Source organism: Brienomyrus brachyistius, chromosome 18, assembly GCF_023856365.1.
Source record: "Brienomyrus brachyistius isolate T26 chromosome 18, BBRACH_0.4, whole genome shotgun sequence".
Lineage (NCBI taxonomy): Eukaryota > Metazoa > Chordata > Actinopteri > Osteoglossiformes > Mormyridae > Brienomyrus > Brienomyrus brachyistius.
In genome coordinates this window covers 9,104,677-9,121,931 of record NC_064550.1, presented here as the reverse complement: position 1 = coordinate 9,121,931, position 17,255 = coordinate 9,104,677, and the positions used below count along the sequence as shown (strand labels likewise).

Here is a 17,255-nt window from a genome sequence, read left to right as displayed (position 1 = left end):
GCTTCATTTTCGCTGGTCAGCACCGACTGTATTATAGGCAACATAAAGGCTGTAGAAAAAGATGGTAAATGGCTTAATCCTACTATAGTACTTGTAAAATATGGTGAGAATGTATGGTACCGATTTTTTTTAATGTATAGGTCATAGATTATTTTTACTCATTGCTGATTATGATTATGGTACTGAAGATCATCTTTGATTTCAGTGAACAGTATTATGGAATATTTTAGTATATATTTATAATTTTTGTTTTATATATACAGCTCTGGAAAAAAAATAGAAGACAAAGCAAAATTTTTACTTTTACTCATTTCTCAATTTATAGGTGTGCACCTGTGTGAAATATATATTTTTCTGCAGCCTGGCTCTTCCCTGGTTCTCATTGATGAAGGGCTTCTTCCTCGCTTTATGGAACTTCAGTTCTGCTTCTAGGAGCCTGATACGAACTGTTTTAGCAGTGCACTTCACACCTGCACTTAATGCTTCCTGTTCTTTTTGAAGGTCACTTGATATCATCCTCAGATTCATGAAGCACCAGCGGATAAGTTAGCGGTTATCTCTGGCATTAGAAAGTTACCTCTGCTCTCTGCCTCCTGCTTCGCCTTGTATACATTGAGCCTGCGAGCAGCCTGTTGCACAGTGTGGCCTTCAGTCAGCAGAACCAGGATTAAACCAGGATTTGAAAATGTAGGGTGGTCTCTTAATTTTTCCAGAGCTGTGTGTGTGTGTGTGTGTGTGTATATATATATATATATATATATATATATATATATATATAAAAAATATATTATGTAATATCTATCATGTATTATTTTCTATCATTTTCAAGCGCCTCGTTTCATATACAGTACAGTGGTACCTCAGTATTCAAACTCATTAGAACTCGAATTTCTCAATAGTCGAACCAAGCAGTTCGAAAAAAAAAAAGAACTCGATCTGAATCTCAGAAGTAGAACCGTGAACGCCGACCTAAGATAACTGTTGCGTGGGGAAATTAATTTCTCAGCGGAAACAAAGGCTAACACTTCAGTCTCAGCCTTGCATTCGCTGTCATAGCATCGCTTGTTGGTGATTTGGTTGCTTTTTTTATTGAAAATTTCAGGTAATACACTGTACTTTATATCATTTTGGTAGCTATTGCTCACCAAAAAGTTACGCAATAATTGTACAAATGTTACAACCTAAAAGTTTGCGATTTCCGAACAAACGAATATAGAGTAATAGTAAAAATAAACTTACGCAATAAGTTATGTCATAGTCTAGTGTTGGCGCTGTGTCTGGGTTTATGAAAAATGTGTCGTTGGTTTTTTTTTCTCTTTGCACATTGTGTGGCGGGGCGGCATGGTGGTGCAGTGGTTAGCACTGTATGGGGCGGCATGGTGGTGCAGTAGTTAGCACTGTTGCCTCACACCTCTGAGACCTGGGTCTCCACCAGGGTCACATGTGTGTGGAGTTTGCATGTTCTCCCCATGTCGTCGTGGGGTTTCCTCCGGGTACTCCGGTTTCCCCCCACAGTCCAAAAACATGCTGAGGGTGATTGGAGTTACTAAATTGCCCGTAGGTATGCCTGTGTGTGTGAATGGTGTGTGAGTGTGCCCTGTGATGGGCTGGCCCCCCATCCTGGGTTGTTCCCTGCCTTGTGCCCATTGCTTCCGGGATAGGCTCCGGAAAATATACATTTTCAAAGACCCCCTGCAACCCAGCGGTTTGGAAAATGGATGGATGGACATTGTGTGGATACATTTATTTTCTTACTTTACAAATTACTTTGGTAAATGTGCTTAGATATATTTAATATCTGCTTTTCTTGTTTTATCCTGTTCATTCTGTGTTTAAACGTTAAAAAAATATATATTTAGGTTAAATTTTTTGGGACCGGGAACCAATTAATTGGTTTTCCATTATTTCTTATGGAGAAAATTCTATCAAAACTGGAACTTTTTAGGATTCGAACCCAAATCCAGAACGGATTACGTTCAAGTTCTGAGGTACCACTGTACTTGATGTATAACGAATACTGACACAGATGTAATAGCTCCATAAATTCCGCTGATACACTGTGTCTTCAGTAGGGCTGCCTTTGCTCCGGCTTACACCGATCTTTTTGTTACAGTCTCATGTAACCAAGGAGATGGGAAACACATCGGCAGTGACATCTTTCATACTGACTGGCTATTCTGAAATGGAAACGTTGGCACAGTTGTATTTCTCTGTTTTCTTTATTTTGTACATCTGCATCCTTGTCAGCAATTCAGTTCTTATTGGAGTCATTTACACTGTAAAACTGCTGCATGAACCTATGCATTTACACATATGTAACCTGATGTGTAACGGACTGTATGGTAGCACAAGCCTGTTCCCTTTTCTCCTCAAACATTTGTCATCGCAATCTCACGAGGTATCAGTCGCTGGTTGCTTAGCACAGGTGTTTTGTTTACATACCTTTTCCATAACTGAATTTACTATTTTGGCTGTAATGAGTTACGACCGGTACATCGCCATTTGTTACCCATTACAATATCACAGTATCATGTCTGCTAGAAGACTGCGTTCTCTCCTTGCATTTTCTTGGTGTTATCCCTTTGTTACATTCGGCTTGTATTTCGTACTAACTGTACGACTCACATTCTGCAGTAGAGTCATATTTAAAGTATACTGTGCCAATTTTTTTGTGCTGAAACTCTCCTGCAATGATATAACGGTTAACAATGTTATTGGTCTTTTAACAATTGGCGTCTTTATATTACCCCAGGTTATAACTATCCTCTTCTCCTACACTCAGATACTCATAATCTGTATGCATTCAGGTGCAGAATCTCAGGGCAAAGCCCTTCGTACCTGTGGACCGCACTTATTGGCAGTCATCAATTATTGCGTTGGCTGCCTTTTTGAAGTGATTCAGAGCAGGTTTAACATGAGTCACATGCCTTACGAAGCTTATACCTTCCTGTCGCTGTACTTTTTGATTTTCCCTCCGCTGTTAAACCCTGTTATTTATGGAGTGAGCATCCGGACCATAAGAATCCAAATCATCTGCCTGTTCAGAGGCAAAAGTAGGCTGTCACCAGTGGTTAAAAAATAGAATGTGCAGTGTGAGTTTTCTATTATGTTGCTATCTGGAAACGTTTAATTGCCAGTATGTATCGCAGAACAGTTAAAATCCAGTTACCGGGAGCTCAGTCAAGCCGTATGCTAAAGTGCTGATGTTGGTTCATGGTGTTTATAGGCCTTGTAGAACTGCTGTTTTCCAGTTTATTTGCTGAACATGTTATACTTGAATGCAAAATTCTAAATCTGTATAATACTCTGTGTAATAAACATAGCTCTCTAGAAAAATGATCGCTTTGATTTATTAAATGAAACTGCTAAGTAAATAAATATTGTGTTGTAAACTATTATAATTGCCATCCATCCATCCATCCACCCATCCATCCATTTTCTGTAAACACTTATACTTTTCAGGGTCATGGGGGGGTCCTGGAAGCACTTTGCAAAATGTGTTGAAAGTGACATGCGTCCTACCTACTGTTTGTTATTGGACACTGGGACCAGTACCGGAACGCAGAATATTCAAGAAGGATTCATTAGTGACAGGGACGACCTGGCTCTTGTCTATTTTAATCTGGTTTCATAATTTTTTAAAATCCTGTCTCTAAATGAAACACTTCAGCCAATGCATGAAATGCTGAATCAAAATATTATACCGTGGATAGTTAATTTAATGAATCTGTGCAAGAGTGTGGGCATGTGGGATAAGACTCCGGTGCCTGTAATCTGACTGAGACCGTTTCAAATCATATGGTTAGCAGAGCGATGTTACCGTTTGGCCCTGAGCAAAACCCTTAACCCCAAAAAAGCGCGTAATTAAATAACTGCCCCTGCACTTTCACCTCAAGCTTTCTTTTCTCCTGTGTTTGTCTGACAGGAGAGACATATAAAGTATACAGACACTAAACAACTCCAGTGTACTTGTATAACTGGTTAATAAATTAAAAGATATAAATATTTATCTATTACTGTAAGACTTTTGCAACAGAGCAGTGCATAATGTAACACTGTAAAAGGCACAAGACAAATAGATATTTACATGAGACTTTGGGGGCAGCGTTGGCTCAGCTTCTGTGGCCGTTTGAGGCTGGCCTCAGCAGGGGTCGTGTCCGTAGGTCCTGGAGCAAGGCCCCTAATCCCCAGCTCCCTGAGCGCCACTATGGGTGGCTGCCCTTCACTACCAAGCTTGTTTTGCTACTCAGAACCAGATGGTGAAAGCAAAAAGAGAATTTCCATCCAGGGATCAATAAAGTATGCTCATCTAATTTTTTTCAGGCTTGACTTTTTTTCCCTGTTAGACTTTTGACTCCCAGACAGTGTGGTGCGACTCAGGTGCTGGTGTTTAGATCATTGTTTCTCAACCCTAGGTGACCTACAGACCGTTCTTGCTGGAAGGTGGGAGGGAGCGAAAACGTGGACTGGCTGTGGGTCCCCGAGGACCGGATTGCGACATATTGGTTAAGATGGATAGACCAATAAACAGCATCTATTTGTAATATATTGATAGAATATTGAATTAATTATGTTGTAACAGACTTTTCTAGCAGATGCTGCAGTTAATCCCCCATGGAGTAAGTTTTAACATTTCACTTCCACCAAATGTTTTTCAGTTATTTATCCAAACCCAAACTCCCTGCTACATATATAGCATCATGTACTTCCCTGGCTACGCAGTGGGCAGGAGTATCGCCACATGCTGCTTCAATGGCTGGAGACGTGGCATAGGGTTGGCACTCATGCACTTTCCACTGGCGGGACTAAAGGCTGGGGGGGGGACATGGTGAACGGACTGGCTCCTTCATGGGCAGGATCAAGAGGCCAATGATCTATTACTTGGAAGTACTGAAGCATGTCAATCTCTCACTGACTTCCACCCATCCATCCAATTTAGCAAGTCCAATTAGCCTCAGCATGTTTTTTTGGACTGTGGGGGGAAACCGGAGTACCCGGAGGAAACCCCACGACGACATGGGGAGAACATGTAAACTCCACACATATGTAACCTTGGCAGAGACTCAAACCCAGGTCCTAGACGTGTGAGGCGACAGTGCTAACCACTGCACCACCATGCCGCCCCCTCTCGCTGACTTTTTAAACCAGTATATTTAATTATTTAATTGAGCAGTTGGTGAAATTTAACAAAATCATGGAACGGCTGAGGTGCCCCTGAGGAGAAGTTTGGGAACTGAAGCGGTGTTCATCTAGCCATCCAACTAGATACCAGTAACTTTTTAGAAAACAGAAGAAATTATTATTAGTTTTTATTGTGTTACTCTTAATTTGCACTTGATCTAATGTTAAATTGTGGTTTTTGTTCTAAACCAAAGTACACTTTCTACCCAGATAAACAGCTATAAACATTTCTTTGCACTGCCTAAGACAGTACTTTCTACACACACACACACACACACACCCTTTACTTAGTTGGCAAATCTGTCTCTGTGAACCTGGTCTTGTGAACTGTTGTAATGACAATAAAATGATAATAAGCAGGAAGATAAACTGCCTTTCCCTACCATTGTGTGGCCTATGATGCCACCTACTGACCAGCCAGTAGTATTACCGCTATGGTCAGTATTTTGAGTGAAAATTGCACCATTGTGTAAATGATGACACTGCGGCTTGCCTGCTATTGAATAACATATGTGGGAGAAATACAGTTTGGAAGAGAATTATAAACAAGGAGTGAAATGCATATGCATATATACCCAAATGCATACACATATATACCCAAATGCACACACTTATATACTCAAATACATACACATAAATATCCAAATGCCTGCACTTATATAACCAAATGCACACACTTATATACTCAAATACATACACATAAATATCCAAATGCCTGCACTTATATAACCAAATGCATGCACTTATATATCCAAATGCCTACACTTATATACCCAAGTGCACACACTTATATAACCAAATGCATGCACTTATATATCCAAATGCATACACTTATATACCCAAAATCAGCATCATATCTGAGCATACAATAGCTCATTTTTTTGTTTTCAGGGTGAGGGGGGCTTGTCGACTGGCATTAAGTTGGGTAGCATTGCAGGAACCGAACGTGGCTTCCTGTCTGATGGCTGCATGTTTCCACCACCCTGTCCAGAGACATTCAAAGTGACATTTGTTCCTCGTCACCTTGTATTTGCAAGGGAAAAATCCGGCCTCCTCCAGAAAAGACCACCCTACAGTTGCCACTCTATGGCGGGAATGAGCTGCCGGACCCCTAACTTTCCGGGTGTACCCCACGGGGTGGCACGGCGGCTGGGGCAGCGGACCACTGGCACTGGAAGAGGATGTCCGCCTTAGCCTGTCCCCCAAGGAGCAGCAAGATGCCACTGCGCTCAGCACTGGGTCCGCGCCTCAGCAGGCGGCTTTTGGAAGAGGCAATGAGAGGGGAAGCTGACCGGTCTGTGGAGACGGATAAGTGAGATGCCCAGTGCATTCACTGCAGACCTCCGCGTTTATGCACAGCAGGGCTAGCCATGTGTGTGTCGGTATATTTACGAAGCAAAACTGGACAGTAAGTGCTGTAACCATGTAATGTTATACTGTGAAGTCCATGTGTTTCCACCACAATGTAAATTGCTGGTTTCCATTCTGTGTAACGCTGGCAGTGAGCTGTCCTTAAAGTCAGAACTTCCATTGTAAAGCGGGATTGTCCCCTTTATTAAAATGCTCCACACCTGTCACACTATTATCCACAGTCATTTTGACATTAAGTTGAAATTTGACAGTTTTCAAGTTTCATGGGATCAGTAACACAACTTCCTTTTGATATAAAAGAATTAATATTATTTTGTATTGTATCATAAAAATGTTCAGTTGTTTTATAATTGTTTTATTCAAAGCAATATCTATTTTTAATTTTTATCCACCATATAGCCAGAAAATGCATGTTGACATCTTTTTCTTTCTTGATTGGTGGGTCATCCTCTCCGTAGGATAAATAATACCACTGAGACACATCTGCTGACGTTTGAACTCATTGTAATATCACCTGTGGCAAACTATTTCCCTTGGTAGAACCCTGGTAACAAATAATTTGTTAACGGCAGTTTTAGGCCTTGTTCAGATAGTATAAAATGCGGCACTGATCACTGTACGGATCACCATTATTGAGACCAAGTCACATGCATGACATGAGCTACAGTAGCATTTTGATCAGATTTGTTGAACTTTAAATTTTTTTCATTTTATAAATAGTACATACATCTATACAACATATTTTATTTTTTGTTAAGACACTTTTCTTGTGGGTGGTTTTAAAAATCTATCTATTTTTTGTTTTTCATTTTTAAAATATGAGAAAGATTGTATCTTCTTTTTTAATTCAGCGAACTTCTTGTTATTTCTGTTGCTGTGGAAGAGGGAGGCACGAATAGAGAACACACCAGGTAAGGATATATTTTATAAGGAACGATACCTTACACCAGTGGCTGCAAAATTAACATTGCGTTTTAATAAACAGTTACACATTTTTAGTACCAGACAAGCCTACTTAATATGAATCAAATTATATTTAAATAATTAATTAATCAACATCAGTATTTTTCGTTTGGTAGTGTTTTAGATTTTGTAGATTTTAGCCTCAGTCCAAAGCTATTATGTATTATATGAAGTATCAGGCATGATAATATATATATATATATATATATATATATATATATATATATTTCCCCAGTACAGAACAGGTTTGCTGTATGTCACTTTTTGACAGATTTCATAGGTGACTTTAGAAATCGGGATCGAATTCCCCAAAACATTATGGCCTGCCTGAAAATTACAAACCCATTTTACAAATTATGCTATTGTCAGATAACCCGAAAAGACTTAACAGATTAAGTAAGTATAGTAATAATTATATTACTCTGTATGGGTTTTATGAAGAAAATATACCTTAGTAGCCTAAGACTCGATTACGATTTTGCTACCTAATAAGGCATTTATATTTATTTTTTTATCTGTCTGTATTGTGCATACATTTCAAGAATACTGTATGTCACATGTATAGGATAAGAAACCACCCTTTATGTCACTAGTTGTAAGTTGTTTTGATTATGTTCTAATTAATGTACTAATTAAAAGTATTGAGATACTCATCTGTAATCTTCAGTTTCAAAATTGCTATTTTGCTTATATAAATTTAAATAACTGCAGAATGTGAGCTCTTGAAATGTATCCATTAATGCATCATTTTAAAAATTAAAATATAATTCATGTATGTTCTCTAGCAATACTGGAAGATGAGGAGTTATGTTTTAGTGCAATAAATATACATTTTTCTATCCCACTTTATATGTATTATTATTATTATTATTTATTTTTTAAATGGCATTCTGTGGTATTAATACTGTACACACTTTACCTTATGCATACTTTTCAAATATAAAATTGTTTCAAACAATTGTAAATCTCAAGTAAATGTATCCTTTTGTTTGCTCAGAGGTGAATGGAATTAGATCGGCAGGCCATGAACTCATCCAGTGTCACGTCATTCCTCCTGACCGCATATGAAGACATCGGATTGATCAGATATTTTTGCTTCTTCGTCATTTTCATTATGTACTCGTCAATCATTTTGGCAAACTCACTGCTAATATCACTGATTTGTGCAGAGAGAAGTTTGCATGAACCCATGTACGTGTTCCTGTGCAATCTGTGCATAAATGAATTATATGGAAGCACTGGCCTGTACCCAGTACTGTTACTGAACATGCTATCAAAAACCCACGTGATCTCCAAAACGCACTGCATTCTGCAAGTTTTCTGCCTCCACTCCTACGGAACTGCAGAACTTTTGAATCTAGCTGTAATGTCTTATGACAGGTATGTGGCCATCATTCAGCCTTTACAGTACAACCTGATCATGACGCCGGCAAAAGTGGTTGCCTTTATTTTTGTTATCTGGATGTACCCCATCCTAAAAGTAGCTACTACCGTTATTTTCACTATGACGCTACCTTTATGTGGAAATACCATTAATAAAGTTTACTGTGACAACTATTCGTTAGTCAAGCTTTCATGTATAAATACAACTACTATTAATGTTTATGGTCTGGTTAATTTGTTTTTAAGTATTGTCGTTCCCTTTTTCTTTATTTTTTACTCTTACGCTAAAATATTTATTGTATGTTTAAAATCAAAAGGCAGCCGGGCGAAAGCCCTGAAGACCTGCACTCCTCATTTAGCCTCATTGCTAAACTTTTCTGTTGCTTGTTTCTTTGAAATTGTTCAAAGCAGATTTGACTTGTCTTACATTCCATCCTTAATTCGGGTGATTATATCAGTGTACTTTCTAATGATTTCCCCAGTCTTTACTCCTATAATATATGGTTTAAGGCTACCAAAAATAAGAACTTTATTCAAAAGGGTATGTGTCAGAAGGTTGTTTCCACAATGAGTGCAAAGCAAGAGAGTGAAGACATCAACTGCCTTGAAAAACAGACCTACAGTAATAAGACTAAAGTAGACATTTAGCTTCACCTAGTCTTTATTTATACATTTTCAGTGCTTTACTTCAAAACATTATTGGGTGCTATTGCAAGTAAAACTTTTTTAACATCATGTAAATAATTAAAACAAACAACCAAACCCCTCTTCAATGTGTGGTTGAATTTCTATTGCATAACACTGCATGCAATAACATACAGTACACATTAAGCTGCCAGTGTGTATTCTCTGTTCCAGTGGGACTTGCCAATATCCCTTGCTAGGTCAGGGGTAGTAATATAGTTGGCTCTTCCCCTGCTCTCCAGTAACCTGATTATTGCGCTTATATGACTGCCTCTGTAATCAGGTCATTAAGAACGCTTGAAAACATCTCTTTTTATTGCATGTAAACATAATTCATCCATCTATCCATCCAATTTCTATACCCATTCGTCCTATTTAAGGTAGCAGGGAGTCTGGCACCTATCCCATAGGAAGACAGGGAACAACCCTGAACGGGGCGCCAACCCATCCCAGATGTAAACACAGTCATTGTTAGCTAAGACAAATACACAGCTCGCACTCACTGTGTGACTTGGGAAACTGCATATCCCATATCGTCTCTGTCTGGTCCATAGGGCTGAGCAACCCGGACAGAAAACTGCATCTCAGTATTTTTAGGCAGATTAGCCATACATGGGATTTTCTGTTAAGTTTGCTAAATGTTTAGTTTTAAATCAGAACAACAAAATAACGATGATTCCTTTCCAAATCCCCCACGGAACACTATCTGAATGGTCTGATTTTAACTGCGAATTCTTTGAATCTGTGCAAAGTCATAACTGAAGCTGCCGTGTTGCTTACAACCAGGAAGCAATATTATTGTTCTCTATTAAAAATTTTTGATAATGTCCTAATTTGAACACACAATATAAATATATATTGGTATAAACGGTTTTGTGTCATCCTACATCTCGTTTTGAAAATATATTGATATGCTATAAACATTTGATATACCACCCTGTTTAAATGGTCCATCTCATTTCATTGTCCCCCAGAAACGCCAGCAACGGCTCACTTCCATTGTGTTATTAGGAGATTTGTGGAGTCTTTTGTTTTGTTGTTTAGTATGTTCAGAATTTGCAGTGCATTGACAGGTATGGGCCACCATAGAAATCACTCTGCTGAACGGAGGATTTGAACTAGCGACCTTCCAATCGCAGAAATCGCATCTGAACCCTAAGCCATACACAGGACATAGTTAATCTGCTTGATTTGGTTTGGACCCAAGTGGTAATTTTTCTTAGTGTCACCAATGTCTATGGCAGAGAAAAATATGTGAATTGTTTAAAAAAAGAAACACACACATTATAAATGGATTTTCATTTCAAAACACTTTTTGCCCTTATGCATCATAACACGTGAGAGGGTGAGATAGTCACTCATAGTAATTTCAATAAAATCAACTTCATTGTTGTAAATTGCATATTGGTCACCATGGTGGAGACAGAATGGTCGAATGAATAAAAGAAAGAAAGAAAAAGTAAGAAAGCTTATGTAACCCCACGAACAGATTGCAGTTTTTAAATAACGTTAAGGATTTTTGATGAGGTTGAAGTTCACTTTGACTGCTCCATTCTAGGACATCTTCAGAAACACTGAAGTGAATCTATGAACCACAGAAGTGAATCTATGAACCACATGAAACTGAGAATGTGGATCTGCAGTGCTTCAACTTGACAATTGGGGGTAGTGTTGTTTCATATAATATAGCAACGTGTGCTCTGGTAACCTTTTAATATTGTTTTAAGTCTTACCATAGCACTTAATTAACAATTCTAAAACTGCCCTGTGTTTTAATTCTGTGGATTTTATGAGAGTAATTAAACCATTGTCATACACTGGTTTAATGTGCTTGTTTTAAATCTCTCTGGCATACACAAAACAATATAGAATATGTCTGAAAGTGAAAATAAAATGAGGTTCCCTTAAATTTGTTTTTAAACGCCTCCTACTTTCTGACGAAATTGTTTTGTAATGAGATTCAGATTATTCAGATTTGGATTAAAGAATCTTTCAAGGAACCCAGATTTTGGTACCGTGGGGGGTCCAGTTGGATTTTTAAACAGCCCATCCATTCATATCCCATAACATACCCACTTATCTAGTATGGGATCAGTAAAAATAAGAATGAGAAGGTGAGCAAGACCATACATAACCATCCCCATGATTTAACCATCCAGGAAGGTGGCCATTGGTTCCAGCCATATTTAAGCCTCCTGACTGTTCCATCCATTATCTGTACATTCAGAAATGAGCTTATAGTTGTCTTGCAGAAACTATATTACTGTAATCTACTCTATAATCTACTCTTCTGATCTGCAGGATGTAATGTGAAACTACAGTAAAATGATTTCAGCTGAAAAATAAACAAATCGATTGAGTATGTCTCATCCTGTCTAGTTCACAGACAATATTTTGGTCCACTGTTCGCTTGGCAAATCCATCCCTGGTATGACTCAGAAGAGACGTCTTCACACACTGTTGTCTGCTTGTCATATTCCTCCTACTATAACTCTAGGAAGAACACTTCAGTAGAGCTAAGGAATGGAAAATTATGATGACCAGACAGGGACGCTATACCAGCCAAGTGGAAACTCACATTGTCCCAAACAAGGTGAGCTCAAGTCTACCCACCTCCTTCCATCTGGTGGGACAAAAGTGTCCTACAGCTTCAGCCATTGTACATTGACCCAACAGAGCATCATCAGCATTTGTTTGTATAAGCATATTAGTGGAGAATTTGTCTAGTGTCAAAATCCAGATCTAGTTCTCTGAAAGTAGGTGTGTGGCAGAAGCAATAGCAATGTTGAGAGTCTATATATCTGCATAGTAGTTGCATCAAAAAATACACATTCGATTGTTATTGTGCTTACTTGTGTTTGTGAAAATTATGTTGTCTTCAACTATATTCCTTTGTAGCGCTCTTAGGGGAATACTGTGGTTCTGTTATCAGTATATTCAGCTGAGTACTGTATTGCTGGAATACATTACTGTCAGCACAATGCATTACCCCAGACTCCTTGTGTTCTTATTTGACACAATGTGTGATTTATTATTCTTTAATCAGCCAACAATGGTTCAACGGTGACAGTTTTCTGTAACCTTCCCCCTGCTATACTCTAGCTTCAGAAAAAAGAACCTGCAGAATAGATTTCGTGTAGTTTTTAAAGAAATGTCGACTCCCCTATTCAGATTATTTCTGTGTACTTCCATATTATTAGTAACTATTATTTCTTGTTAGTCATTATAAAATTAATTAATTAATTAATTAACTAAATGTAACTTAAGTCACAAGACTGTGTATTACTTTCACACATACATAGTTAGGTTCACGTTTTTCCTTCTTCCTGATGTACCAGCTGAATTTGTTGAAGTAACATTAATGTTTCAGTTCAGGGTACAGGTGATTTCTAGCAATATTGTTGAGTAATAAATGAATAGTGATGATGAATATGTGTCTTGGTGACGGATCTAGCACTTCACAACACCCATTTGCACATTCCTCTTACAGTGCCCATAGGTGTCATTTCTCATGGGTCGTCATGTGTTAAATGCTGTCACGGGGAATTCCGACTGGCAGGCGTGTGTTCATTACGGTGATGGGTGCCATCAAACACCACATCCTCCTGCTCCGATACATAAAATTCAATGGATTCATCTATGCCATGGGCAGCCTTGATGACCATGTGCACCCTAACAAATCAGTTCAATTCAGTTTTATTTGTATTGTATTTGTATTTGTATTATTAATATTTCACAACATTACGTTGTCTCAAAGTGCTTTACTGTATTCCTGCCCAATGCCCCCCAGTGAGCAAGCCAGAGGTGAGAGTGGCGAGGAAAAACTCCCTAGAAGGAAAAAACCTTGGGAGGAACCAGACTCAAAGGGGGAGCCCATCCTCCAGGGGGCAGCAGAGGAAGCCCTAACCCTAACCAGACCCAAAGGGGGAGCCCATCCTCCAGGGGGCAGCAGAGGAAGCCCTAACCCTAACCAGAGACAAAGGGGGAGCCCATCCTCCAGGGGGCAGCAGAGGAAGCCCTAACCCTAACCAGACCCAAAGGGGGAGTCCATCCTCCAGGGGGCAGCAGAGGAAGCCCTAACCCTAACCAGAACCAAAGGGGGAGCCCATCCTCCAGGGGGCAGCAGAGGAAGCCCTAACCCTAACCAGAGACAAAGGGGGAGCCCATCCTCCAGGGGGCAGCAGAGGAAGCCCTAACCCTAACCAGACCCAAAGGGGGAGTCCATCCTCCAGGGGGCAGCAGAGGAAGCCCTAACCCTAACCAGACCCAAAGGGGGAGCCCATCCTCCAGGGGGCAGCAGAGGAAGGCAGCAGCGTTAACTACTGCACCACCATGCCTCCCTAGGATTCGATATGCATCAGCAATCATCAGCAATCTCCATCAGCAATCATATGTAGCATAAGACTTTTCACATGTACACTGATTTTCATAGGTGTACATCTGCGGAGGCTTCAACAGAATTAAATGACTCGACTGCTAAATGCTACACTCACCTGCCAGTGGGAAATTCTCTTCACGCCTACCCAGTTTGCTCACTGTGAATATGAATTTTGCAGCGTAACCTGGTATCCATTACACATCTGATAAACACACATCATATACACCCCTCTCCATCCATCCATCCATCCATCCTCTACCGCTTATCCGGGTCAGGTCTAAGCAGTCTAAGCAGGGAAACCCAGACTTCCCTCTCCCCGGCCACTTCATGAAGCCCCTCTGGGGGAATCCTGAGGCATGAATGCATGTTTATTTGTTATGAATGTGTTTAAAATTACTAAAAACATGGCTTTGAAATGTTACCCATTGTTCTTATTGGACTGGATTGCGCATATTCCATCTATAGTAAAAATTCACAATCTTCAAAAAGTGGACATACATGGTTTTCATTGGGCAGCAACAATACATTATTATATTTTTCATTTTCTGTACTAAATGCAAAACAATGCCGAAGGCAGAGCATTCACTGGACTTACTTATTAGAAGCTGTTCAAAAAGCCTTCGTTTAGAGCTGAAACAGATATCTGTCTCAGTGATTGCATCTACTGATGTCAGCATAGTTGAACAAAATCCAGTAAATAGCCTCTGGCCACAGAAAACATTATTTTAATGGCCTGCAAGTGCTCAAAGGAGAATCATTAGCTTCGGTATAAAGCAGTTATTTTGATATCCCATGATGCAGTGCTTCATAATGGAGGAGTATCCAGACAGTGTATTAGAAAGAAGAAGAGACCTCTGTAATTTTGGGTGGTTCACTGCAATGCATTGTTTCCTCATACATCAGTGTCAGTTCTGTTGTGTTTTCCCTGTGTTGCATGTATTTTCTCCAATGGTTCATTTACATTAATTGATATCACTATATTGCCTGTTAAAGACTGTGTGTATGTATGTGAAGGATTGGCATCCCATTTATGTGTATCCCAGCCTTGTGCCCTATACTGTCCACAGTTAATCCAGGCTCTTTCATAACCCTGTTCAGCATGGGCCCATGCTGACATTTTGCCCTCAGTGGAACCGCTTGGGGACTACAAACATGGCGCCGTTTACCTGGAACTAGGAAGGAGAGTCTCCGTTTTTTATTGGTCTATAGCAGTCAGAACTGGGAAAATACAACCGGAGGCCTGTATCACAAAGTAGGATTTCTTGCTTAGCCTGAATAACCTGTCGGATTTAAGGTAGTCTGGATTAACGTTAACGAAGATAAAGTCCATTTAAACTAGTGTACCTTAAATCCAACAAATTATCCATGATACTGCCCCTTGTTCTCCATGTAGTGCAGGATACACTAGTTTAAACGGAGTTTATTTTCTTTCATTTACATTTAGCCCAGACTACCTTAAATCCAAGAAGTTACCGACTAATCATGGCTTGTGTTTCCATGGCGTCAGCCAACAGTGCACCAAATAGACAGTCGCAGACACACTCACAACAAACAGGAACAAATATGTCTGGCGAAGGTTTCCAAAGTTAGCGGTAATGCTAATCCACTACCAAAAATGTTAGCTTTGCTAATTTGCAGTTAGCAGATTAGTGGAACCCTGCCCACCTCTACATATATTCAGGACCAGCCCAAGGCATAATGGAACTAAGAGGCTGCTTACGAGGGTGACCCCATCAGATCAGCCTATCACAAAGGGACGGAAGAAGACAAATGGCAACTGGGTTAATCGAATTTTGCTACGGGCCTTGAAAAGGGTTGGGCCAGCCCTGTATATACCACAAAAATAGCTTATTCTGTCCAATAACGGGAAAAAGATGGTCATAAGATTGTGGTAGAGCATATACTTTTAACGGATGGGAACACCAAGTGATTTGCATCATGCTTAACTCGCATGCATGCTTTAATGTTTGACGAACTGATATGCAGTACTGGCTGTGCTAGGTAAGATGCCCTGCTGAAAAGTAGAGACAAATGAGTCATGATTACGATCTGTAATCTCGACAGAGAACACAAAGCTCTTCCTCTGCCCACACTAATGAGATTATAACTGCACAGTAAAAATGGCTCCAGATAATTGCCTGAACTAGGTATTCCCGATTGAGTAAGCATTCCAGTACACTGGTGCACATGGCCAATAGAAGATAGTCCTAGACAAGCTATTGCTAAGGGAAATGAGGGAAGCAATTACACATCCCAATTGATATCTAAATCTGTGATTATTTTACTGTTTCACCTGGGGAACTGGGCTCACTTTTCATAGATAAAACTAGAGTAAATTGATTATATAATTTCACAGGCTGTCATTTTTCAGACCACAGGTGATGTGTCGTACTTGAAATGTAACGCTACCCGTATCTCAACAGCTGATTCGCCTCAATGCCCCCAACGAACCTCCATAAATCCCCCAATTCTTACCTCCTATTGCGTCAGCAAATCAGTGTGCATTGCAGGAACAATCACGACGTTTGATCAATACTCTTTCATGGGATAACTTCACATTCTTTGACTTTCTAGATGCTTTCCTAAAGTAAAACTTTTCACTTACTTTTTATTTGAAATACGTTGTAACGTGTTTTTCCTACTGTTAATGTGTGAATGTATCTTTAACAGCGTATTCTCATATCCATTCATGTATCCGGTATAGGAGAGTTGGAGTCTATTCCAGGAAGAACAGGGCAGGCAGATGACAGCCCTGCATGTCAGTAGTATCTCACATGTATTAATTCATTGTGTCGTTTGTATGAACCTGAATAAAGTATATATGTAAAGTACGAATATGCTCAAAACATTAGCCCCCATGACAAAAGAACATTGCTTCAATTTGGAATGTTAAGATTTTATGACTATTGAACCAAACTGGGGGCGGCATGGTGGTGCAGTGGTTAGCACTGTTGCCTCACACCTCTGGGACCCCGGTTCGAGTCTCCGCCTGAGTCACGTGTGTGTGAAGTTTGCATATTCTCCCCATGTCATCGTGGGGTTTCCTCCGGGTACTCCGGTTTCCCCCCACAGTCCAAAAACATGCTGAGGCTGATTGGACTTGCTAAAATTGCCCGTAGGTGTGCATGTGTGAGTGTCTGGTGTGTGAGTGTGCCCTGCGATGGGCTGGCCCCCCATCCTGGGTTGTTCCCTGCCCATTGCTTCCGGGATAGGCTCCGGACCCCCCACAACCCAGTAGGGTAAAATGGAAAATGGATGGATGGATGGATGAACAAAACTGTAAAGAGAAAGCAAA

At 39.9% G+C, this 17,255-nt stretch overlaps 2 protein-coding genes across 2 annotated transcripts; both read left to right on the top strand.

Moving 5' to 3' along the window:
• On the top strand, nt 1-3,313 carry LOC125712860 (olfactory receptor 5AC2-like). Its single transcript, XM_048983391.1, has 2 exons — nt 1-64; nt 2,114-3,313. Exons 1-2 carry the CDS (start codon nt 62-64, stop codon nt 3,080-3,082), a joined length of 972 nt encoding a protein of 323 aa, XP_048839348.1. The 5' UTR covers nt 1-61; the 3' UTR covers nt 3,083-3,313.
• Nucleotides 3,314-7,183: 3,870 nt separating this feature from the next.
• LOC125712879 (olfactory receptor 6N2-like) lies at nt 7,184-9,604 on the top strand. The gene is made up of 2 exons (XM_048983425.1): nt 7,184-7,463; nt 8,513-9,604. Exon 2 carries the CDS (start codon nt 8,519-8,521, stop codon nt 9,467-9,469), a length of 951 nt encoding a protein of 316 aa, XP_048839382.1. The 5' UTR covers nt 7,184-7,463; nt 8,513-8,518; the 3' UTR covers nt 9,470-9,604.
• Nucleotides 9,605-17,255: the final 7,651 nt, after the last annotated feature.

Bases quoted from the DNA above. Each gene is read 5' to 3' on its own strand.
- LOC125712879 (XM_048983425.1), top strand. From the start codon at position 8,519: ATGGAATTAGATCGGCAGGCCATGAACTCATCCAGTGTCACGTCATTC.